The 24,907-nt window shown below is 35.1% G+C and overlaps 1 protein-coding gene across 3 annotated transcripts in view; it reads left to right on the top strand.

Moving 5' to 3' along the window:
* The window catches only part of CADM2 (cell adhesion molecule 2), a 491,388-nt gene that overhangs the window by 137,221 nt on the left and 329,260 nt on the right, over positions 1 to 24,907 (top strand). The window contains exons 1-3 of one of the 3 annotated variants that reach the window (XM_017848169.1): positions 9,617 to 9,639; positions 15,878 to 15,996; positions 16,994 to 17,020. The exons of 1 other annotated variant lie outside the window; for it this stretch is intronic. Coding sequence is in view for 1 of the 2 variants with exons in the window: in XM_017848168.1 (XP_017703657.1) it covers positions 16,954 to 17,020 (67 nt within the window). In the remaining variant the exon portion in view is untranslated. Of the gene's footprint in view, positions 1 to 9,616; positions 9,640 to 15,877; positions 15,997 to 16,953; positions 17,021 to 24,907 lie in introns of those variants that run through there. One more of the 3 variants, XM_017848168.1, reaches the window with a different exon arrangement.

The following is a 24,907-nucleotide window of genomic DNA, read 5'->3' as shown; positions in this document are numbered from 1 at the left end:
AATGAACAGTTGCAGTTTACGCTGCAGAATAGCTGTCTCTCCTCTTCTATTTAGAGTGCTTGGTATTTGATAACCAATACTAGGAAGGCAGTTAGACCTGACAACCTTTGATGATACCTTCTAACTCTGAGATTCTCTGAATCTCTGAAATCATGCCAGGTGGGATTTTAGGCTTAACATAGATTCAAATGCAAATAACCTGAATAAATTTAGTTACCATTTGACTATTTGAAAATCCTGAGAATTAGTTATATTTTCTTTCTCTATAAATTGTATTTTCATGTGAACTATTGGGCCTTCTCAACATGTTTATTAGTATCTATGGTAAAGTAGTTTGCAAAATTATGGAAAACAGCATCATGATACAAACATTTTCTCTCTGAATTAAATATATTATTATTCAATAGATAATATGAACCAGTATCAGGGTACTGAAAGTTATCAGGTGTGTTTTCAAGGAAAGATCCTGGTGCTGGGACTTTGAAGACTTGGAACATTCTAGATCTTTCTCCTGTGTAGCTGGATAGTATAGAGAAAATCGCTTTCTGTCCCCTAACGCCTCAATTCCCACAAACACAATTTGAAATTCACACTGTTTGACTTCAGAGCTTCTTTGTGAATCCTTACAGAATCATAGATATGGAAACATTAAAAAATTCCTTCTTTAACTGTGAGATTCACTAATATCAACTCTAAAAAGTGTAGGGCAGAACATTATAAAGAAAACTTTCTTAAGAATTCATTTTTCATTGAATTTAGTGAAGTTGTTGCTTGTTGTAGGTTTATTATCTTTTCCAATTTACATTCTAGATCGATTGGTGTGTTTGAAAATATCTTTCCATCAAGGCAATACCATTAACAAGTGAAGATAAAACTGTTTTTATTTTTCATTTTAAATATGGCTATAATAGATATTCAATCTCAAAGCAGAATGCTCCAGTTTATGAAACAAAAATAAAACAAACACAAATAATGGCCTATTGTCATTTTTAAGATTAGGTATTTATTAAATATGAACTGTCACATATTACGATTATCTTACAGATATACATTTAAAACCTTATTACTTTATACAGCATTTGATATATAAAATGAACGTAATGATTACCAGTTGAGCTTTATATTAGAAATCAAAAGCCAGCAGATCACTTACCTGTAGCGTAGTATGATGTAATCTTCCCACCTTCATTCAGTAGCAACTTGAGGTACTGGGAAAATTAGAATACAGAATGTATTTCTGTACTTGACTTGATGACAAGTATTTTGTTCCTCTCTTCAGTGATGAAACTTATTCCAAATGGCAATCTTTTGACTATAATTTTAAACTATCTGAATCTATGGTAGTTATAGAATAATATTACTACTAATTTTCTTGAATGAATCATGAAAACTAATTTATGCTTTGCATTCATAATTGTTTTCATCTAGTCTTTCTCCTAAAATATGTGTACTATTCTAGAGATGAAAGACAGTTCATGGCATTCTAAGACATTTGTAACCTTATTTGCTTCCACATATGAAATACAGAGTGGCTTTTTTAGTATATCATAATTATGTAGTTGGTAATTACAAAAGTTTTCATCTCTCTCTGCCATCCACTCTACCATTTTGTTACCATATTTTAATAATGGACACTGAAATAACTTTTTCTCAAGTGATCTTTTAAACACAGTTAGTCATAAACTTCCGAAGAAATTTTCCACAAAGCAGAAGATGCTGCCAGTATACCGAATACATTTTCTGAAACTCAACACTTAAGACCATTTTCCATTTTATTTTCATATGACCTGAGTACTGTTACCTAACGACATTTTACCAATTGGGGCAGATTATGTTTGGAAACTCCTTCCCTCCAAATATTAGAATAATAATTGTAATAATGCCTCACTCAGAATATTTGACTCAGATGAAAAATATGTTTAGTTCAGATCATTCAGATCATGTTAAGCTTTTTTTCCAAAATATTATTCATGCTTGTCAACACTATATTTGGTACAAAATCTAGGTCATGTTTGATTTTTTATTTATATATAACTTTAAAATAACTTTTATAATACTTTTAAGTAAAATATTTTATGTCCCTAAAGTGGGCCAGAATATGGCATATTTAATATGCATTTGTTTGTATGTCTTGAAATGCTTACCACATCTCAGAGAAATGTCATGTATATTGACCTTACTTTTGTGAACTTCAGATTGAGATGTAGTCATAGGAGATCTTCAGTTGTCCAACATTTCTTATTGTGCCTTAAATAAAGTGATAATTCCATCTCTTAAAACATAGTGGTTTTGTTTTGTTTTGGATTTTTGGAGACTGGAGTTTAACTCCTATCGCCCAGGCTGGAGTGCAAAGGCACTATCTTGGCTCACTGCAACCTCTGCCTCCCGGGTTCAAGCGATTCTCCTGCCTCAACCTCCTGAGTAGCTGGGATTACAGGCTCCCGCTGCCACGTGGGGCTATTTTTTTTTTGGTATTTTTTAGTAGAGACAGGGTTTCGTCATGTTGGCCGGGCTAGTCTCAGACTCCTGACCTCAGGTGATCCGCCCGTCTGGGTCTCCTAGAGTGCTGAGATTACAGGCGTGAGCCACCGCGTCCGGCCTAAACCATGGTTTATATCCTACAAACCACTGACTTTATCAATAATATATAGAAATGTTAAATAGAAGGCAGAAGAACGTAAGAAAAAAGGATGCACTTAGGCACTCCATAAGACCCACTGGAACCACATAGCAATAACTCAGCTCTTACCTACCTACCTACAATTGAATTCTCAATGTGATTCTTCCTCCTGTCACTTGGGTCTATGTGTCAGAGGCCCTTAATTATATTACAGTAAAAACTAGTAAATATCACATCTAGAGAATTTAAATATGACCTTTCTAAATGACCCCGTTTTCATCATTTGGTTTGTGGAAATGATGGATTATAAATAGGTAGCTATGTGCTCTTTGAATTAGCATGCCTTAAATACAAAATACATGTTAAGTATGTGCAATTCTGGGCCTTAGCCCCTTCAGTGTGGGTGACTCAGTTTTAGGCAATCATGACCCTACCTGAAGTATACATCTAAGTGAGATCAGAGAGTGGCAGTACAGGGAATTTGATATGGTGGCTTTATGTACAACATTCTGGAGGTCACTTTTTATCTTGCTCTGGCTCCTCTTTGGGGAGATTCACTAGAGGACGGAACCAAGCCGTTCTTGACCATATACTTATATGTACAGAAACTTGCCTTGCCAGCTACACTAAAATGATTTCCTTTGGATCTCCTGGGAATTGAATAAGTTATTTGAAACCACACTGAAGTAAATTAAACCAAATCCCTTAAATTATTCCTAAGCACATTCTCCATTTTCACAGCTTTTCCAGAATTAACTTACTATCTAGTAATGAAGAGTTAGGAAACACTGAATTTATGTTTGCTCAATGACTTCTTGTTTGAACATAATAGGCCAGATCAACACATGATCCTGAGTTTCATATCGCTCTCTACTTAGTAACATCACCTCAAAAGCTAAGTACTTCTCTTATGAAAACATTTTATTTTTTCTGTCAAATTTTGTTTTCTGTTTATCTATTTTGACTTCACCCCATTCTGCTTCTTTTCCCACCTCCTTTTACTCCCCTCATTAAGACGATGCTATAAACCCTTGGGCTCTGGGTAATCCCCAGGTGGTGGTGTCCTCCTTTACATCAATGAATACTAATCATCCCCTGTAATCATTACAAAGCTGTTAACAGTCAATAAGTGTGCTTACTAGGTGACACTTCAGTTTTCTAATTGCACACCTTTCTCATTACTAACACAGAGTCCAATCATTATTCTTCCTGGAAAAAAAATTATCAGTGGTATAATGTACATTTATACATTTAAATAATGTATACATTTATAAATACATATATAATTATACATTTATGTGATTCTACAAAATGGTATTCGCTATACACACATATATATGCATATGCATAGGGAGAGAATGTTTATGACACATGGTTTTTTACATGTTACCTTCTGCCTTAGCATATAAACTCTTAATGGTAGATGCCATTCCACTGTTGATTCTACATGACAGTCATGTCAATCTGAGACCTTTATTGGCTCAAAAAGTTTTCAAAGAAGCATTATTTTGCTTTAGTATTTTAGCAATACCAATTATGAGCAAAAAGTATTATTTACTTTGCATACATTTAAATCAGTAAAATAGAATGCATTTTAAAATAGATTAGTGAGTAAAATTTTCAAATTAGGGTAGTAACTAATTAGAACAAAAAATTATAACATCCTGAAAATAAAAAATGTGATGAATCTCACTGATTTTAGAAGTTAGTATTTTTTTATTATTTTTGTTTGTATTATACTTTAAGTTCTGGGATACATGTGCAGAACGTGCAAGTTTGTTACATAGGTATGCACGTGCCATGGTGGTTTGCTTCAACCATCAACCTGTCACCTACATTAGGTATTTCTCTTAATGCTATCCCTCCCCTTTCCCCCAACCCCCCTGACAGACCTTGGTGTGTGATGTTCCCTCTCTGTGCCCACATGTTCTCATTGTTCAACTCCCACTTATGAGGGAGAACGTGAGGCGTTTGGCTTTCTGTTCCAGTGTTAGTTTGCTGAGAATGATGGTTTCCAGCTTCACCCATATCCCTGCAAAGGACATTAACGAATTCTTTTTATGGCTGCATAGTATTCCATGGTATATATGAGCCACAATTTCTTTATCCAATCTAACATTCATGGGCAATTGGGTTGGTTCCAAGTCTTTGCTATTGTGAATAGTGCTGCAATAAATATGCGTGTGCATGTGTCTTTATAGTAGAATGATTTATAATCCTTTGGGTGTATACCCCGTAATGGGATTGCTGGGTCAAATGACATTTCTAGTTCTAGATCCTTGAGGAATTGCCACACTGTCTTCCACAATGGTTGAACTATAATTTATACTCCCATCAGCAGTGTAAAAGCATTCCTATTTCTCCACATCCTCTCCAGCATCTGTTGTTCCCTGACTTTTTAATGATTACCATTCTAACTGCCATGAGATAGTATCTTATGTGGTTGTGATTTGCATTTCTCTAATGACCAATGATAATGAGCTTTTGTTCATGTTTGTTGGCTGCATAAATGTCTTCTTTTGAGAAATGTCTGTTCATAACCTTTGCCTGCTTTTTGATGGGATTGTTTGTTTTTTTCTTGTAAACTTGTTTAAGTTCCTTGTAGATTCTGGATATTAGACCTTTGTCAGATAGATAGATTACAAAAATTTTCTCCGATTCTGTACGTTGCCTGTTCACTCTGATGATAGTTTCTTTTGCTCTTCAGAAGCTCTTTAGTTTAATTAGATCCCATTTGTCAATGTTGTCTTTCGTGGCAATTGTTTTTGGTGTTTTAGGCATGAAGTCTTCGCCCTTGCCTGAACGTTATTGCCTAGATTTTCTTCTAGGGTTTTTATGGTTTTAGGTCTTACATTTAAATCTTTAATCCATCTTGAGTTAATTTTCTATAAGGTGTAAGGAAAGGTTCCAGTTTCAGTTTTCTGCATATGGCCAGCCAGTTTTCCCAACACCATTTATTAAATGGGGAATCCTTTCCCCATTGCTTGTTTTTGCCAGGTTTATCAAAGATCAGATGGTTATAGATGTGTGGTGCTATTTATGAGGACTCTGTTCTGTTCCATTGGTCTATATATTTGATTTGGTGCCAGAACCATGCTGTTTGGGCTACTGTAGACTTGTAGCACAGTTTGGAGTCTGGTAGTGTAATGTCTCCAGCTTTGTTCTTTTTGATTAGGATTGTCTTGGCTATACGGGCTCTTTTTTGGTTCCATATAAAATTTAAAGTAGTTNGCTTGTTTTGCCAGGTTTATCAAAGATCAGATGGTTATAGATGTGTGGTGCTATTTATGAGGACTCTGTTCTGTTCCATTGGTCTATATATTTGATTTGGTGCCAGAACCATGCTGTTTGGGCTACTGTAGACTTGTAGCACAGTTTGGAGTCTGGTAGTGTAATGTCTCCAGCTTTGTTCTTTTGATTAGGATTGTCTTGGCTATACGGGCTCTTTTTTGGTTCCATATAAAATTTAAAGTAGTTTTTTTTTGTTTGTTTGTTTGTTTTAATTCTGTGAAGAAAGTCAATTGTAGCTTGGTGGGAACAGCATTGAATCTATAAATTACTTTGGGCAGTATGGCCATTTTTATGATATTTATTCTTCCTATCCATGAGCCTGGACTGATTTTCCATTTGTTTGTGTCCTCTTTTATTTCCTTGAGCAGTGGTTTGTAGTTCTCCTTGAAGAGGTCCTTCATATCCCTTGTAAGTTGTATTCCTACGTATTTATTCTCTTTGTAGCAATTGTGAATGGGAGTTCGCTCGTAATTTGGCTCTCTGTTTGTCTATTATTGCTGTATAGGAATGCTTGTGATTTTTGCACATCAATTTTGTATCCTGAGACTTTGCTGAAGTTGATTATCAGATTAAGGATGCTGGGGGCTGAAATGAGGGGCTTTTCTAAATATATAAGCATGTCATCTGCAAACAGAGATAATATGACTTCCTCTCTTCTTGTTTGAATACACTTTATTTCTTTCTCTTGCCTGATTGTTCTGGCTAGAACTTCCAATACTATGTTGAATATGGTGAGAGAGAGCATCCTTGTTTTGTGCCAGTTTTCAAAGGGAATGATTCTAGCTTTTGTCCATTTAGGATGATATTGGCTGTGGGTCATAAATAGTTCTTATTATTTTGAGATACATTCCTTCAATACCTAGTTTACTGGGTGTTTTTATCATGAAGGTTGTTGCATTTTATCGAAGGCCTTTTCTGCATCTATTGAGATAATCATGTGGTTTTATGGGGTTTTTTGTTTGTTTGTTTTTTTTTTTTTGGAGACAGACTTGTGCTCTTGTCACCCAGGCTGGAGTGCGACGGCACTATTGTGGCTCACTGCAACCTCTGCCTCCCAGTTTCAAACATTTCTCCTGCCTCAGCCTCCCAATATCTGTAAGTACAGTCATCTGCCACCATGCCTGGCTAATTTTTTTTGTATTTTCAGTAGAGATGGGGTTTCACCATGTTGGTCAGGCTGGTCTTGAACTCCTGACTTCAGGTGATCTGCCCACTTCGGCCTCCCAAAATGCTGGAATTACAGGTGTAAGCCACCACGTGCAGCCAGAAGTTAGTTTTTTAAGGATGTGTCAATAAATATTTCTTACACCTAATAGTGTTCGTGTCATTGGTAACACATTCTAAAGTATGTATACTGTATGTATATATAACCCATAAAAATTAGCCATTGAGAATATGGGGAATAACATACAATGAGATAAATCATCGACACTGTATTATGTTCCAGTTATAGATTTAGGGTATTTCTAAAATAGCTTTTTGGTTGAGTAATGTAGACATAAAATATAACTTCAAAGGTTGCCCATGTACTTTAGTTATTGAGAACCTTTTATTCCTGTACTTCCTTAAGGCTTTCATAATAATAAATGGCTGAAACATCTAAGGGTTTGCATTTATCTTACATAGTCTCTTTTAGAGGCATGAGTTTAAATTCTATTCTTGGCTTGAAAACCTCCCTCTGTAACTATTGGGGCAAAAGTCATAATCTTACAAGGAAATTGTGAAATACAGCATAAGAAAACAGATTTAAAATTGGTACCGACTCGTGAACTTTAAAGTGATCTTTGAAAGCAAAAGGAATAAATATAGAAAAAGATCACGTAAACATTTTATGTATAAACTATTTATACTACAAGCATGGAATCAGTAGAGTGAAAAAATTTTAATACAAAATATTAGTTATTTTGCTATGTATAATTCAGTATGTATAAAGTGAAAAAACAGGGAAAATAAATAAGTATATAGATTACTTAAATCTCAAAATACACACAAATAAAGTAGGCAAAAGCTTACAAAAAAGTTCTGTTTCACCTCTATGGAAACAAAATGTTTATTTTGTAGAGGAAATTAATGGTATTTAATTAATTAATTTATTTATTTATTTATGTATTTATTTATTTATTTTGAGATAGAGTCTCACTCTGTCACCCAGGCTGGAGTGCAGTGGCACAATCTCAGCTCACTGCAACCTTCACTTTTCGGGTTCAAGCAATTCTCCTGTCTCAACCTCCCAAGTAGTTGAGATTACAGGCGCCCACAGCCACGCCCAGCTAACTTTTATATTTTTAGTAGATGTGAAGTTTCACCATATTGGTCAGGGTGGTAATATTCCTTGTTCTTAAGAAAGAATTTCATAGCCAAAATTACTTTCATTTTGCTTGCTTGTGTTGCACATACTGTAAGTAGTTTACACATATGATAAATTGACCTTATTCTATGCAATTATCAATAGGTAGCAAACACTGCACTGTTTTATATACACGATCATATTAAATCATAGGAAAAGATGTGTTCAGAAATTGTAATAGAGTTTACCCTTGAACAACATGGGAGTTAGGGCCACTGACTCCCCAGTGCAGTCAAAAATTCAAGGATAACTCCTAACTCCCCATAACTTAACTACTAATAGCCTGCTGTTGACTGGAAGCCTTATTGACAACATAAAGTGTGAATTCACACACATATTTTATATATGTATCATATAGTGCATTCTTAAAGTAAGCTAGAGATTGGAAAATGTTAGTAAGAGAATCATAAGGAGGACAAAATATATTTACTCTTCATTAAGTGGGGGTGGATCATTATAAGGATCTAACTCCTCATCCTGTTCACGTTGATTATGCTGAACAGGAGGAGGAAAAGAAGGGATTGGCTAATCTGTCTCAGGGATGGCAGAGGCAGGAGAAAATCTGCATGCAAGTGGGCTCATGCAGTTCAAATCTATATTGCTCCCTGATCAACTGCACCTAAAACAGAAAAACATTCAAATTTTATTTAAATATATAAAACATTTTAACCGTTTTTTACTATCAAAAATTTCAAACACATATAAAAATAGGAAGAAAATGCACTAAACATAGTGTGGGGTCCAGCCCTACAGGGCCTGTGAGCTTTTCTCTTTGTGTGCGGAGACCAGAGATCCTAGAAATAAAGACACAAGACAAAGAGATAGAACATAAGACAGCTGGGCCCAGGGGACCACGACCACCAAGGCGCAGAGACCAGTAGTGGCTCCGAATGCCTGGCCGCACTGTTATTTATTGTATACAAGGCAAGAGGGCAGGGTAAGGAGTGTGAGTCGTCTTCAATGATAGGTAAGGTCACGTGTCCACTGAACAGGGGACCCTTCCCTGTTTGGTAGCCCAGGCGGAGAAAGAGAGAGAGAGGACAGCTTACGTCATTATTTATTCTATGTATTTCTCAGAGAGATCAAAGATCTCCGAGAAAGAAATACTTTCACTATTTCTGCTACTGCTGTCTAGAAGGCAGAGACAGGTGTACAGGGTAGAACGTGAAAGCGGACCAGGAGCGTGACTGCTGAAACACAGCGCCACAGAAGGACGGTCAGGCCTCCGGGTGGCTGCGGTGGGCCTGACCGATGTCAGGTCTCCCATAAGAGTTGGTGGAGCAGAGTCTTCTCTGACTCCCCCCGAGAAAGGAAGACTCCCTTTCCCGGTCTGCTAAGTAAGGGGCACCTTCCCAGGCGCTGGCCTTACCGCTAGACCAAGGTCCGCTAAGTAACGGGCACCTTCCCAGGCGCTGGCCTTACCGCTAGGCCAAGGAGCCCTCATGTGGCCCTGTCCTGGCGTAACAGAGGGCTCATCCTTCTGGTCACTTCTCACCGTGTCCCTTCGGCTCCTATCTCTCTGTATGGCCTGGTTTTTCCCAGGTTATAATTGTAGAACAAAGATTATTATAATATTGGGACAACGAGTAATGGTACAAACTAACGATTAATGATATTCATATATAATCATATCTATAATCTGTTTTTAGTATAACTATTCTTACTGTATATATTTTCTTTATTAAACTGGAACAGTTTGTGCCTTCGGTCTCTTGCCTTAGCACCTGGGTGGCTTCCCGCCCACATGTAATGCATCCCCAAATTATTATGAAATGGCTTTTCACAAGCATTTAATTTTGTAAAAAAAAGACTTGAAAAATATAGTCACAATACTATTATCCTTTCTAAATATTAACAATAATTTCCTAACACTATGAAGTATCTAAAGCTCAACTCAAGAGCCACAGTTGTCTACACGTGGTAATTAATTGATGTGTCTTTTAGGTTCTCCTCTGTTTTTTTTTTTTTTTTTTTTTTTTTTTTTTGCCATGAAATTTATTTGCTAAAGGAAGCAAATGGCAAAATTGTGTGTTATTTCTCACATTCATTATTTTACTCATGGCCTCATTGGACTATTTTTTTGTCCCCTGTATTTGTTGGACTTTGGAAGTTCAATGTAGAGACATAGTGCTATCCAGGTTTCATTATTTTGGAAAAATTCTTCCTATGTGGTGTTGTGTCCATCCAGGAGGAGGCATATAATATCTGGTAGATTCCCTTTTACTGATATTACCTGAATGGTAATCATTGCCTAAATATAAGTACTTGTTAAAATTGCAGAATGGTGATTTTCTAATTCTTTTATTTCCTCTTTATTTAGTAGCTAGAGTGTTTCCATTAAGAGTTATTTCCATCTGCCCAATCTTTGGCTACTCTGGGTATAACTCCATAGAAAGTGTTTCTTTCTAAAACATTTTAAACCATTTTTACACTTTTTTTCCTAGTATGATATTTGTGTGATCATTAAGAAAAAACAAAAACTAGTGAACGAAATTAAATTCACACTTTTTCAAGTCTTTGAATTCTAATGAAGCTTAGAAGAAAATCTAGTACTCGGCCGGGCGCGGTGGCTCAAGCCTGTAATCCCAGCACTTTGGGAGGCCGAGACGGGTGGATCACGAGGTCAGGAGATCGAGACCATCCTGGCTAATATGGTGAAACCCTGTCTCTACTAAAATACAAAAAACTAGCCGGGCGAGGTGGCGGGCGCCTGTAGTCCCAGCTACTTGGGAGGCTGAGGCAGGAGAATGGCGGGAACCCGGGGGGCGGAGCTTGCAGTGAGCTGAGATCCGGCCACTGCACTCCAGCCTGGGTGACAGAGCGAGACTCCGTCTCAATAAAAAAAAAAAAGAAAGAAAAAGAAAAAAAAGAAAATCTAGTACTTAGACAGTGTTCGGTGATAGTTAAGAAAGATGTTATTTTAGTAAGTTTCATGTGAAAAGTGAAAAAATGTGTTTAACCTTGTGTTTGATGATTAAAGAAAGAAAACAAAAAGAAGAGAAAAGGTAGGTGTTTATCTAGCTCTGTACAGCAGATATTTTAATTTCCGTGTCTTGAAACACAGTAATAATGTACTATCTGATAAATTAGATGTAGTAGCATTTCCCCTTTTCGAATCAGTGTTATTTCAATCATAAAGGAATCAAAATAATTGGTTTCTTGATTAACATTACTATGTTATATAATAGCTAATGGTTACTACATTTTGACGTAGTAGGCTTTAAAACCTATATGTTCAGAAGTGTGGGTTTTCTTTTTCTTCCTGTAAATTCACCACTGAAGTGCTTTGTAGTCTAGAAATGGCATTCCTCCTCTCTGAAGCACAGTTTTGTTACATGATTGATCTCATTGTTTTCACTGTATTTATTCTGGGAAGTAGTGGCAATGCCACTGTCTTCCATTTTAATAATTTGTACTGTGTACTATAAGGGTAACTTTTCATATCTAAAAACTTTATACTGCACAGCATCTGCCAATGGCAATGTTTTCTTTTGTTTTGTTTGTTTTGTTTTACTGCAAATACATTTGAAACAAGGGAAACATCTAATATATCTGAATGTGAAGTTGTTATGGGATCTTTGATGTGTCATTTTTCTGGTCAGAAATTTCTGTGGCTAGTGGCACCTTTCCTGTGTTTTACTCAGGTCTGCTGGGCTCATTTTGCTCACTTGACCCGGCAGGCTGCACTCGGCTCACACTACACTACTGGCCTCGGTCTCATGAGCGCCAAGGGCGAGTGAGGTGTGGAATGGTGAGGGCTGTGTGAGTGAGATGGGATCCAGACACTGTGCACAGTCAGACATGCTAGGTGCTCCAGTTGGGTGGGGGCAGTTCCAGGTGCCAGCATGGGCACCAGCTCTCCATGAGGCTGCAGCTAGACCAGGTGCACCGCAAGAAGCTTCCACAGCTGGCACCAGGAAACATGGTAGTGCCTGGAAGCTTGGAGACTCTAGGAACTGCAGTGCCCCAAAGAGGGAGCCACAGCCCTGGCCTGGGGTGCTCCCAGGTCTTGGCTCCCCAAAGGACTACAGTTCTTCTTTTCTTGTCTTCTCCCACAATGTGGCAAGCAAGGGGCATGTCCCAGCCCTGTGTGTGTTATAGCTCTTTTAGCCTCATTTGCTGGGCCCTGAATTCTTGTTCTGCACCCAGGAAGAATGAGACATGCAGAAACATGGAGGGTGAGCAAGTTGAGGAGGAGCGTTATTGAGTGACAATAGGTCAGAGGAGGCCCTGGAGGGGGTAGTTCCTGTCTGCAGGCAGGTTGTCACATAGAGTGTTCAGCTCTCAGCAAAGAAGAGGCCCTGGAGTGAGGAGCTCCTCTCTGCAGTTGGTCTTCCTGACCTCTACAGCTCTCAGCAGAGGGGAAGCCCTGGAGTGAGTAGCTCCTCTCTGTAGCTGGTTATCCTGATGTCTGCTACTCTTAGCAGAGAGGAGACCCTGGAGTGGGTAGCTCCTCTCTGCAACTGTTGCAATGGCAGCGGCTGCTCTACATGGGCTGCCGCTGCCATCAAAGTCATGGATGTCAGGAATCTCTGTCTCTTTAAAAAAATCTATGCTTTAAATCTGTTGCCTCCTCTTTTAAGAAAAAATGGTCCCTTATCTAGACATTTTTGCTTAGGAGGAAGGATAACAGACACAAGGCCCAAATCAAAATATTTCAATAAAATTCTACCTAATCTTAAAATACAAAGATCCATAGTGCTTTAGCTCTCTCTGCGTAAATACCAGTAATTTCTTTGCTAACTATTTATGAAATGTTTCATTGATGAATAACTTTCTAACAAATACTTTTAAAGGCAGCAGTAAATCCAATAAGCTCTATATTGCCCATATATTGCAAATACTGTTAAAAATATATGACCCTTTCGTTATGACAGTAAATGTTAAAAGAAGAAGCAAGAACAAAAGAATAGCAAAAATGTGACTAGTCATATCGGTCTTGAGATGGGTGAAATTTATCTAATCTCTTCTGAGAATGCCTTCATACCCTATTAATAGTCCCTGATCTCCATTTCAAGAAATGTGGTTTAAGAGTCTCTAATTCTTTGAGAAAATATTAGTTAGCGATACATCTTCCAAAGAGCCAGACAAGTGTCTAATTTAAACCTGACTAATCAAAACAGTAACATAGTCAATTATATTTGTACTTTATGATTATTTGTATTTATGTTTTTTCAGATAAACTTTATTAATATGATGACTAACATTCACTAACCCTTCTGCATTCCTACATAAGTAGCTATGGTAATTATTTTATTATTCACATGATTTTTCCTCACATATATGTACATGTTTTCACAAAAGTAATTATGTGAAATCAATATTATAATTGTCACAATTTACAATTTTAATATTATAACTAGCAATCTCTGAAAACAGTAGTATGAATAATTGTGTTATAGTAACAACTTGCTGTTTTTATTATAAAGACAAAAAATGGTGTCATATCTAAAATTTTTCTCTGGTCAAAGTATCTTTAATTCTGTTCTTTTGTTTTATCTTTAAACAGTTAAATTGCATTTTTAAGATAATTCTCAGTCACTTGGGGTGGTATGCAATGTGCATTTTACAATTGACTTATAATTGGACTATGCTGACAATGGAAAGTCTTACAAGTATTGAACATGACATTCATGACAGTATTCCTGTCATCTTGGTTTCTTTCATTGAATATGCAGAGAATTATAATTGGGCTAACAAGCCTGATAGCCTGGCCTCTTCCCAATTGTATTAACCTAGTCTAGTATTAGCTGCCTGAACACACACAGAAACAGGCAGAGCTTTTGTTTTTCTTTCTATTCTATGTTGGTACCTACCCAATAATCAAAGAATAAAATCCTCTGTCTTCATACAATGTTTGAGAATTGTCAATAACTTATCTCCAATCAACTGATAAATGTAAAGATTTGCTTTGTCCATCATTATTTCACTAATTTATAATAAAATCATTTCTTATAAAAGATTGGTTATATCTGTTACATGTTAGATGCTAATTAATTATTATTGCTCCGAACCTTTATAAAGTTTTGGCATGTTTTCTTGAATTCATGCTAAAATTTTTCAAGTGATGAATTTGAGTTTGAAGCAAATTTTTTCTTCAAATGAGCAAGTCAGTTTATTGATGCATTGTAATCTTTCCTTTGAAATTGAGCCCAAAACATTATTTTAGCATAAATCTAAAAATAAACTCATTTTCAGGTTTGTGTCTAGGTCTTAAAAACAATACACCAAAAACTGTAAGTAAATGGAAGACAATAAAAGGAAAAATAATTTTAAATTATTTTCACTTAAAATTCACTAACATTTTACCAAGGAATCCCATTAAAAACAAATAGTAGGTAAAGTTAAATAAACCAATTTATGGTTTTAAAGATATAAAGAATTTGTAGTGTATCAGTTGTTTGAAACAGTAGATTCTGTGCTTTACTTTCTCTCTTCGTTTTTTTTCTCCTTTTCTAGTTACCCCTTATTTTAGAGCATGCAATACACTTGCACACTTTCTCTCCAAATATTTCCAACTCTTCCATTTTCAATATTTAAGTATTCATCTTTATCCAGGATTTTCTAAGTAGAAATATGAAAACAACCCGGAAATTTATGTCCTGAAGAAATAAAGCACTACTACAGTGCGTAAGAGATATGCCATAAAGATGTGTGTTGCAAAACTGTTATTAGCAAAAAACCAAAATACAACAAGATGCCCCCAAACCACAAACCTGTTGATCATATGAAATAGTTCCATACTTCATATAAACTATAGAAAAATATGCAACTACTAAAATGAATAAGTTAGCACTCTATGTATTAACCTGGAAAATGTAGGAAAAACAGACTGCAAATTAATGTGTATAGTAAAATCTTGTTCTGGAAACAAAATGCACACAATTTTTTTTAGGTTTTTATAAAAACTGCAAATTTTATTTTTTAACATTAAGAAATTGCTGGCATTGATTATCTCAGATGATGACATTGGAAAGGAAGAGGGGATGTTGTTTACTTTATTACCTGTAATTTTTGATGTATATCAAATCTGTACTTAAACAACTAAGCCAAAACATTACATTCATTAAAGGAATGTAGATGATTGATGAAATTCAATTTTAAAACTTAAGTTTTGATATTAAACATTTTAGTGGGCTTTAAATTTTATGAATTATTGCATCATAAGTAGTAAAAAGATCACAGAACAGCTAATAGTTACACTTTGAATTTTAAATTACTTTAAAAAACTTCACAATAATATTGTAAGTAGCTGCCTACTTCGCCTATGTCCATTTGAAAACTGTGGAATAAAAGAGTTTGAATGGATCAACGACTTAATCCAGATTTCCTAAAATAATTTTGCTTTTGCTTAAGATGTTTTGTCTGGTAAAAAAATTATTATTTTAAAATAGGATGTTCATTTTAAAATAAACTAGTAGAAGATATATGCAAATAGTAAGGCAGTTTTCATTATTGTGGATGAAAACGAAAATTATCTGTAAGTAGCCTGGTATGTACACAGACTTTCGAAATTTTTTTTAGCTCTAGGCAACTTGAAAGAAGGAAGTGGAAATTAGAAGTTTTCATGTGTAGTTCATAATTACTAGATCTAAAATCTATGTTACATTTTACTAAAGGTCAGTCCACGAAACTAGAGACTGCGCATTTCCCAATTAGGAGATGGACTACTTCCTCCTTCACATCATTTAGAAAGCCAAAACACATCCCTGCTTTTGTCAATCTTCATTTTTAAATAGTAAGTCAAAGTAGACTATATCACTTCAAAAGTATTTAGAGGTATCTAATTATGCATTTTGAACAGAAGTTTTCCTTTGAGTAAGGGACTGTCCTGTAGGACTATTCTAATTTTCTTGTTAACTTTACTTCTGCTTTAAACAATGTTTACCCCTAGATATAAGCTTACACTTGAACTGATTAATGGAAATGATGCCATTTAAAGTAATACAGTTTTCTATTCTCATGGTTATCTGGTCAACTGAGTACCAAAATAGCTGGAGTTTAATGAATCATATAATTTTTATTTGGCTTTGTAGAGCTGATGCTTGCAATTTAGTGGATGAATCAGTTCCTTAAATCCCAATAGCTTAAGGTAGTATTTTACAGCACAGATTCTGGAGTCAGATACACCCAGAATCAGATCCCAAATTTGCTTCTTTCCAGATTTGTCACCTTCAGCAAGTAATTTGACCTTCCTCAGTCCCAGTTTCCACATCTATGAGGCAAGGGCAACAAAACTTAACTCTCACAATTGTCATTATTAAGTGGTAGATGTGTGGAAAGTCAGCCTCTGGCATTTAGCAAGCACTCAAATAATGGAAGTGGCCTGCTTTTCTAGTTATTCAAATATCATGGAGTTATAATCTGATTATTAAATAGTATTAAGCATATTTAAACTATATATAGTTTTAATTGCTTACTAAATACAATTTAGAGTTAAGAAGAACTTAAAGAAGGTATCAATTCCATTAAAGGAATATGATGACTTGAAATGTTTGGAATGTGTAGTACATGGCTCCTGTCTGCTCTTACTTTTTCTTACTCAAGGATCTTAATCATAACAGTAATGAAACGTAACAATTGTCATTTTCTTTCTTAGGCTGTTGATCATGTAATCACAAATGTACTCCTTAGACTTTAATAGCAAGAACATCTCTGCTTTCTTACTAGTTAGAGAATCTGTCTAATATCTAATATGTTTGTTCTCTTCTTGTGCAACCTTTCCTTGGTACCAGCGGCTGCTTCAAAGAATAAAGTTAAAGGTGAGCTCCTGTTTATTGTGCATGACTCATCATCATTCATTTTTCTGCTCAGTCTTCTAAGTTCTCTTAAATGATAGAACCAGTTCTGTTGGTGATAATGCTATTTCGGTGTATAGATATTGTTCCTAAATTCCTACAAATACAAATATCAGTTATTTCAGTTATCCAGTTTCTGAGACATGTTTGCATGGTTGTTTGCGAGCTTGTTTTCTTGTTTCACTCTCCACTTTATTCCTAAGCATTTCAAAGTGGAATAAAGTGCTTTTTTTTGCACTAACATTTTGCATGTGGACCTTAGTTTCCTTGATAAAATTGAGAATTGGATAAAATACGGCATACAATAAAACTGATGGAAAGTCTCAAAATTGAGCATGCTTTTACAGAATTAGGTGAAAATAAAATTTAATCTTCTAAAAACTGAATATTATAAGCTATCGATTTCTATTTATGATTTTTTTTCATTTGTAGTTGCATTAAGTTTGACTTTGCTAGAAACTTAAAAATGCATTTTCATGATAAAGGATGCACATGTCCAATGCTGAACATAAGGAAAAGGCTTTTGGCTCCATATGTCCTAGTTTTATGAATTTGAAAATTCAAATATATGTATGATGCTGTATCATAGACCTATCATTTATGTATTTCAATTTCATTCTGTTTAGAGCAGTCTACATACTTAAAAATCTTTTTTGCTTTTGCTTCTTCAATAGCAAAAAAACATTTTTTTCTCTTTTGGTTCCAGGTTCTAGTTTTATAGCTAGTTTTAATACTATGGCATATGCTGATCTTTGAAGTGTTAACTGCTCCCTATTTATAAGGTCAAGCCTTTATTATGCAAGTAATATTGTCATAGCAATGTATTTGCTTATAGAATACGAAATATGTAAAGGAGGAGATGGCAAATTTATTGTTACCTTTCTTATAGTTTACCTAGCCTTGTTTCCTGTTCCAGTAAATGTAGTGGAAAATCAGCCAATCCTTGCCATGGTAATTTTCTGTCTGGCTGTGAACAAAATAAATATATTCACAGCAATTCAGAAATTATTTGATAATGAATACATATCTATAAATGTATAAGCACAGTATGTTTATATAACAAAAGGATTAGAAGTGTAGTTTTAGGAATGAGGAATTAAAAACTCTGCACATTGTATCAGCTCTAGGGTACAGCATATGAGTGTAAAGGGACCCAGGGGAGATGCATATCAGCACTGGAAGTGTCAGAGACCACTTTACGTAGGAGGTGGAGCTTGAAATGGCTCTTGAAGGATGGATAGGCTGTACACAGAAAAAAAGTAGTATATTTTAAAAAAGAATTAGAAAGGCTAACTAAAGGTCTGCAAACAGGAATGAATACAGTCTAGTGTAGCGAGAAAATCTTTTGAATGAAACCTTGCACTTTTATAAGAAAGTGGAGAAAAATGAATTTGAAGATGATGCAATAGACAATGGAGTGATTATGAGTCATTACAGTATATGATCACATAAAACCTCTAGTAATCAATTACTCTCCAAAACAATGGAAAATAATTTGAATTATAATATGCAGGCTGCTAAGTATTAAATATGGAAAAGCCACTTCATCATTGGAGGATTATGGTCATAAATTATATTACAGGTATCTCTCAAGTCATTTCAGGACTCAAGCTGGCTAGAATTTTATAATGCAGGCGTATTTCTGTATCCAATTTAGTACCTTCCACACTTCCATCCCTAGTGTTCCACACTTAGCCATTTTATTTGACTCTCTTCTTTCTACTTGTATACTAGCCTGCAGGGGTCTTGGCCCATAGTTTTCCCCATGCTTCTAATTTTGCATCTACAAGGCAAGCAATGACACTGTCAAAAATGAATTATGCCTCAAGTGGGAACTGAAATTTTATTTCTAACCATTGCTGAAGAAAGATGTATATTATGTAGAGATGATAGAAAGAATTACTCAGTGATTTTTTGGTCCAATTTCTATATGAAGGCAAATGGTCTTCAAATAGAAAAAAAAAAAAATGTGGATAAGAGGAAAATAAAACCCAAGATAATATAAGAGCAGATGGTTGCTTCAGAATAGTTCATTTCTCCTGGCCCAGAAAAAGTGCTTACCAGGGAACTGGGAGAAATTTTAGAGAGGATTGTATCTCATTTATCTATCCTTATGGAATCATGCAAATGCGGAAAGTTTCTGGAATATTGGAGAGAGGAATGTGTTCTGATTTTTTGTAAGGAGTAACGATTTCATTTCCAGAAACCATACACTGGTCAATTTTACATCTATTTCCTAGTAAGATTGTTAAACACTCTTAAAACAACAGTTTGTGGGTATTTAGGTTAAAACAGAGTTCATTGAGAATCAGTCATTATTAGTAATAGCATAGAAAATTACCCCTTCTTTTTTCAAAAGTGAGTTACTATACCAGTATAGGAGGGCAGTAGCATAAATATGTCTGAATTTTATCAAATAATGTAGCAACTAGCTCTTTACTTATTTCTGTAGAAAATGTTACTCTGAAGATCACTGATTATTCTCCAATGGCCAAATCCAATGGTGGTTTCTCAATCTTCATATTGCTATTTTTTTCTCCTGATGAACATATATTATTTCTTTTGATTTCACATTTCCTTTGGTTTCAGTGGCACTGTACATACTTCATTTTTTAAAACTTCTCTTTGCCTCTTTCTTTCTCCATTTATATCTTGTTCTGAAATATAGATTTTATTCAGGTTGTCTTTGATTCGTGAAAAGATCAACTATTGTAGTTCAGCTTTCCACACTGCCTTTGAGAGATAAACTTCACTTCTTACAAAATAAAGAATGGGGCCATTTTCAAGATAATTGTGTACCTGCCACCAACCACTCTCACTATTGTTGTCTGTCCAGAGGAACATACATGACCCAGTCAAGTTGCTTCTCAGAAAACTTAGAACTGGGAAAGGGGTAGAGAGAGAGGGAAAAGTCAAGGAGCTCAGACAAAGAAGCAGAAATGGTTGATCAGCTCTGTTACTCTTCACGCATAAATTTTGTATGTGGATTTAATAAAATGAATTAAGCTTGAGAAATGCCACAAGAAGGAAGGAGGACTATATGAAGAGTGAGAGATTGAGGGACTACTGGTGCACAAGCCTTTTGTTCTAACATTGCGAAGACTCTATTTTATCTTTACGCTTTGGATCTATGACACAGGTGTCTTTTAATAAAAAATTCTCGATAGGTTTCTCTTGCTTAGAATCAAAAGAGAAATAATATAAATGTTTTCTTCCTGAGAGTTTTTTTCATTGATTTTGTTATACTTTTCTGAACTTGATTTTACTACTAAGCTTTTGTCTGATATTTTCATCACCCTGCTGAATATTTCCACTTTAATATTAGAAACTGATATTCTTATTTATTTACTTATTTTATAACTAAGAACCCTCTGGGATTACTATATGTTCTCAAGACACCAATATCAGTCCAGTTTTCTAAGTTTAAAAGATTTGAAAATCTTTAACTTCTCTTTCTTAACGGCCCTCACATCCAATCAATTATCAAATTGTCCTAATTTTTTCTTGCATGTCTTTTGCATGGATCATAATTCTTTGAATCTCTCATTCCTTGTTGAGTGCAGTGGCTCATGCCTGTAATCCTAGCACTTTGGGAGGCCAAGGTGGGTGAATCACTTGGGGTCAGAAATTCGAGATCAGCCTGGCCAACATGGTGAAACCCCATCTCTACTAAAAATACAAAAATTAGGCAGGTGTGGTGACAAGCCCCTGTAATCCCAGCTACTCAGGAGGCTGAAGCAGGAGAATCTCTTGACCCAGGAAGGCAGAGCCTGTAGTGAGCTGAGATTCCGCCACTGCACTCCAGCCTGGGTAACAGAGGGAGACTCCGTCTAAAATAATAATAATTATAATAATAAAACAAAAAGTCTCATTTCTCAGAGCTTGCCTGAAATGGTTTCTAATTTGTCTCCTGATTCAATTCTCAACATGCTGCATTTGATATACAAATCTATCCTACATTTGTATATCATGCTGAATTTTAACAAGACCATCAATGCCACTTAGAGGAGAAAGGTACTTTAAAGTAGTCTTAAAATTTATTTGTATAAAATAATTTTATTTCACTCTGTTATGCATTTATAAAAATAGGTTAAATATATCTTAATGATTGTTCCAAAATGTTACAGTATTTTATAGCTTTAACCGAGAAAAAAATATTTTAGTCTTTAATCCTGATTTGGGGCTTTATTTTATTCAAAATTTGGCAACTATAGTTTTATGCTATTTCTAGAATGCCAGCTTTTAGATACTATTTTCAAAGTGAATGTCTTAAATCTCAACAATCATGTAATCATTATTCAGTGCTCAAATAAAAATTAACATAATTATTCTGACTTTGCTTAAGAATTAAGATAATGCAGAGCCCTTAGCTATCTAAATTGAGATATATGTGGTTCAAAGGAGAATCAGTATTTCAATTTGCTAGGTTTATTAAGTAATAGTCATACATAATATTATCACATAAATGATTTATTCATGTGAGAATATTATAAATCTGCTATAACACCAAAATATGACATTTGAAATCCCAGGCCACCCATCATACAATAATTTTTGGAGGTGAATTGAAAGGCATGTAAGTGGTTGAAGTTGAGACATTGCTTCAAACTATTTTGAGATTTTATCTTAAGTCAAGTGCCTATATTTTAATTTGTATCACATAGTCTTTCTTATATATTAAGAGTTACATTTTGTAGTCAGACAGGAATAGGTTCAATCTTGGTTTTGTAACTCGCTAGATTTGAGCAACTGGACGAATTTTCATTAAAGTTCACACAACATTCAGTTGTTGTGACAATTTTATCGGATAAAGCACACAGAAAAAGGATTGACCTAGGGAATGGCACACAGTGAGCACTTAGTAAATTGTACCTATTATTGTTATTACTATCACAATTTAAGTTATATCTGCGGGAAAAATGAACAAACACAAAAACACGTAGTCCAAGGTAAGTCCCAAAACTAAACCCTTTCTACAAGTTTCACTGTATTTCCTCCTTATAATGGCATTCGTATGTTTATAGTCACTATAAGACTAAAATAAACACATATAGTATAAGATGTGTTTTTCTTTCTTCACCTTTAAATATTAAAAAACAAAGCGCATAAATGATATTATTAAATAATTCCAACCGAAAGTGAAACAAAATATTTGAGAAAATTATGACAAAGAGAGGCTTATATAATACCTAAAATGTAAAAATATCCTGCTTTTATTATCAGTGAAGAAATTGAGTAATGAGGCCATACTATAATTTATTTTGAAAAGATGGCTTCACTCCTTTTTTTAAAGCTATTTTTTAGATTTAATTTTTAAAAGGGGACGGGTGCGATGGCTCATGCCTGTAATCTCAGTCAGTTTTGGAGGCTGAGGCGGGGCCACCGGTGGATTCAACTGATTGGTCTATGAGTTTCAAGACTGGGCTGGCCAACATGAAAATACCAAAATACCTAAAAAAAAAAAAAAAAATAAATTGCTGGGCATAGGCATGCACCTTTACTCCCAGGTACTCCAGAGGCTGAGGCAGGGAGAATCACTTGAACCTGGGAGGCAAGAGTTGTAGTGAGCCAAAATGCACCATTGCACACCAGCCTGGGTGACAGAGGACTCTGTCTCAAAAAAAAAAAAAAAAAAAAAAAAAAAAGTGACAAGAAACTATTTAAATTATTGCATACCAGCTACAAAATCTTCATCAAAAATAATGAATCAGGAGACAATTATTTAAGTTTATGCTTGTTCTGTACAAGACTGATCTAAGGAAATATGTGTTGGGCATTAGACATATAGAAGGGAATTTAAAAGCATATTATATTTCTGTAACACATATTTCACTGAGGGATTCAGGTGGAAGACCCCGAGCTAGTACCTTTAGGAAGATTGCCTTCTAAATCTACCTCCTAGTTCATCTCACTTCTCTAAGAAAATTGCTGAAGACATTGCTACGTACAATAGTGCAATAATGTTTATGAAGATATATTACTGCAGCTTTTTTCTAACTTTAAAAAAGTAAATAACAATGATAATTGTAACAGCCAATCGTTCTTAAATGTTCCCATGTGTGAGGCATTGTGCTAAGCACTCACAGGTGTTTTCTCTTTCAATCCATCCAAACCCCTCTGAGATAGGTACTCTGATTATCCTCATTTTCCAAATGTGGAAAATGAAGCAGAGCTAAGAAATGTAAGTTCACAAAATGAGTAAGAGGCACGGCAAAAATTCTAAGCCAGACATACTACCTCAGAATTCAAGCTTCTAATCTATTAAATCCTCTAAAGAGATCAGATTAATCAGTATTACGACTCACCTGAATCTCATTCATTTAAAGGCTTTACATAGCTACCACCCACCCAGATAGGAGTAGAGTTGGGAGTAGGGATAATGTAGCCTGATGAGTAGCTAGCCGGAGCAAATACACTGGACCAGCTTAGTTGTGTCCACCGGCCAGAAAAATATTCCCCAGGTAAATCTGGCATTTCTCATTCTTTTAAAACTCTCCTTCTTCTAGGTCTGTCATTCACTTACCTTATGTTAACCTCACTTACTCCCTCTTGGGAACGTGAGAAGGTAATTAGTTTGTCAATAAGATGAGTAAGGTTCTAGAAAAGCTTCAGGCACAGCTAATGCGAAGCGCTGAACTCAGAGGAAACAAACAGGGGTAAGAAGTGTGTTCATAAAAATTTTATTGTAAGATGACCCAGTGGGTCAAAATATAAGTAATTTTAGTTGTTTCTAACGTGCAGCTTCATTCAATGTGGTTTCTGTTTTTTATTTCTCACTGTATAGGGATATTGACATGCATTTGCTCTGTGGAGTATCATTACTTTCTGTTATATAACTGTCCCCTTTTATGGTGCAAAGTACAAACTAGTCTGGGTCACAAAGGAAAGAGAGCATTATATATTCCACTTGCAAGTCTAAAATAATATTATTTCCGATTGATTTAATGGAGGTGCATTTTCTCCATCTCTCTTTTTTTTCTTGAAATGCAAAAATAGGTTTGAGCTTCACTGTGCACATGTGGATAAATATAACTTATTTGTCATGAAAACAAGGCTCAATTTTGTATAGCAATTAGAAAGTAGTTTAAGCATTGCTACTTTAAGTTTATATCCTCATTTCTACCATAAATAAATCATTATAATACTTTTTTTATTCTGTCTAAACACATCTCATCTGAAAGGCAAGATCTTCTGGGACTCAATTCATTCAGTTGGTTCATGTCATTCTATTATGCTAATAAAATTGGTATTTGCTTATTCCACAGCTGCTGTGTGGGGGTTTAGAAAGTCTGTAATTAAATTCCTAAGATTTGTGGCTTCTTACAGGTTTTGAAACAGAAAAAAGTCTGTAATAAGGAGAAACACAATGATCAATGTGTAGCAGTTAGTGGGGCATTTTTCAAATAATACTACAAGACTAAAAGTTAAGTTACACTAAAAATAAATGTAATTCATTATATTTCAAATTTGATGGAATTATGGTTATATATTTTAATGGAAAAAAATTAACTTATCCTGATATATAATGGTTATCACTATATATGCTCATGGTCAGGAAATTCAATGCACAAATAGGAGACGTCACATAATATCCTATATAATTCCTAAGATACATTTCCAAATGAGAACACATGGCACTCTCAATGCGGGGGAGACTGTATACGAATCCTGCCTTATCCCCACCGTGGTCTATTTTGGAGATACACAAACATTTACATGTAGCACTATGACAAGATACAATGGAGATTATATATATATTATTTGACACCTACACACACACACACACACGCATATATATAATATATATAGCACATATAAGATATATACGTATATAACATACATATAATATAT

This window comes from Rhinopithecus bieti, unplaced genomic scaffold, assembly GCF_001698545.2.
Source record: "Rhinopithecus bieti isolate Rb0 unplaced genomic scaffold, ASM169854v2 scaffold_29976, whole genome shotgun sequence".
In the NCBI taxonomy this organism is placed as follows: Eukaryota; Metazoa; Chordata; class Mammalia; order Primates; family Cercopithecidae; genus Rhinopithecus; species Rhinopithecus bieti.
This window is presented reverse-complemented; position numbering and strand designations above follow the sequence as displayed.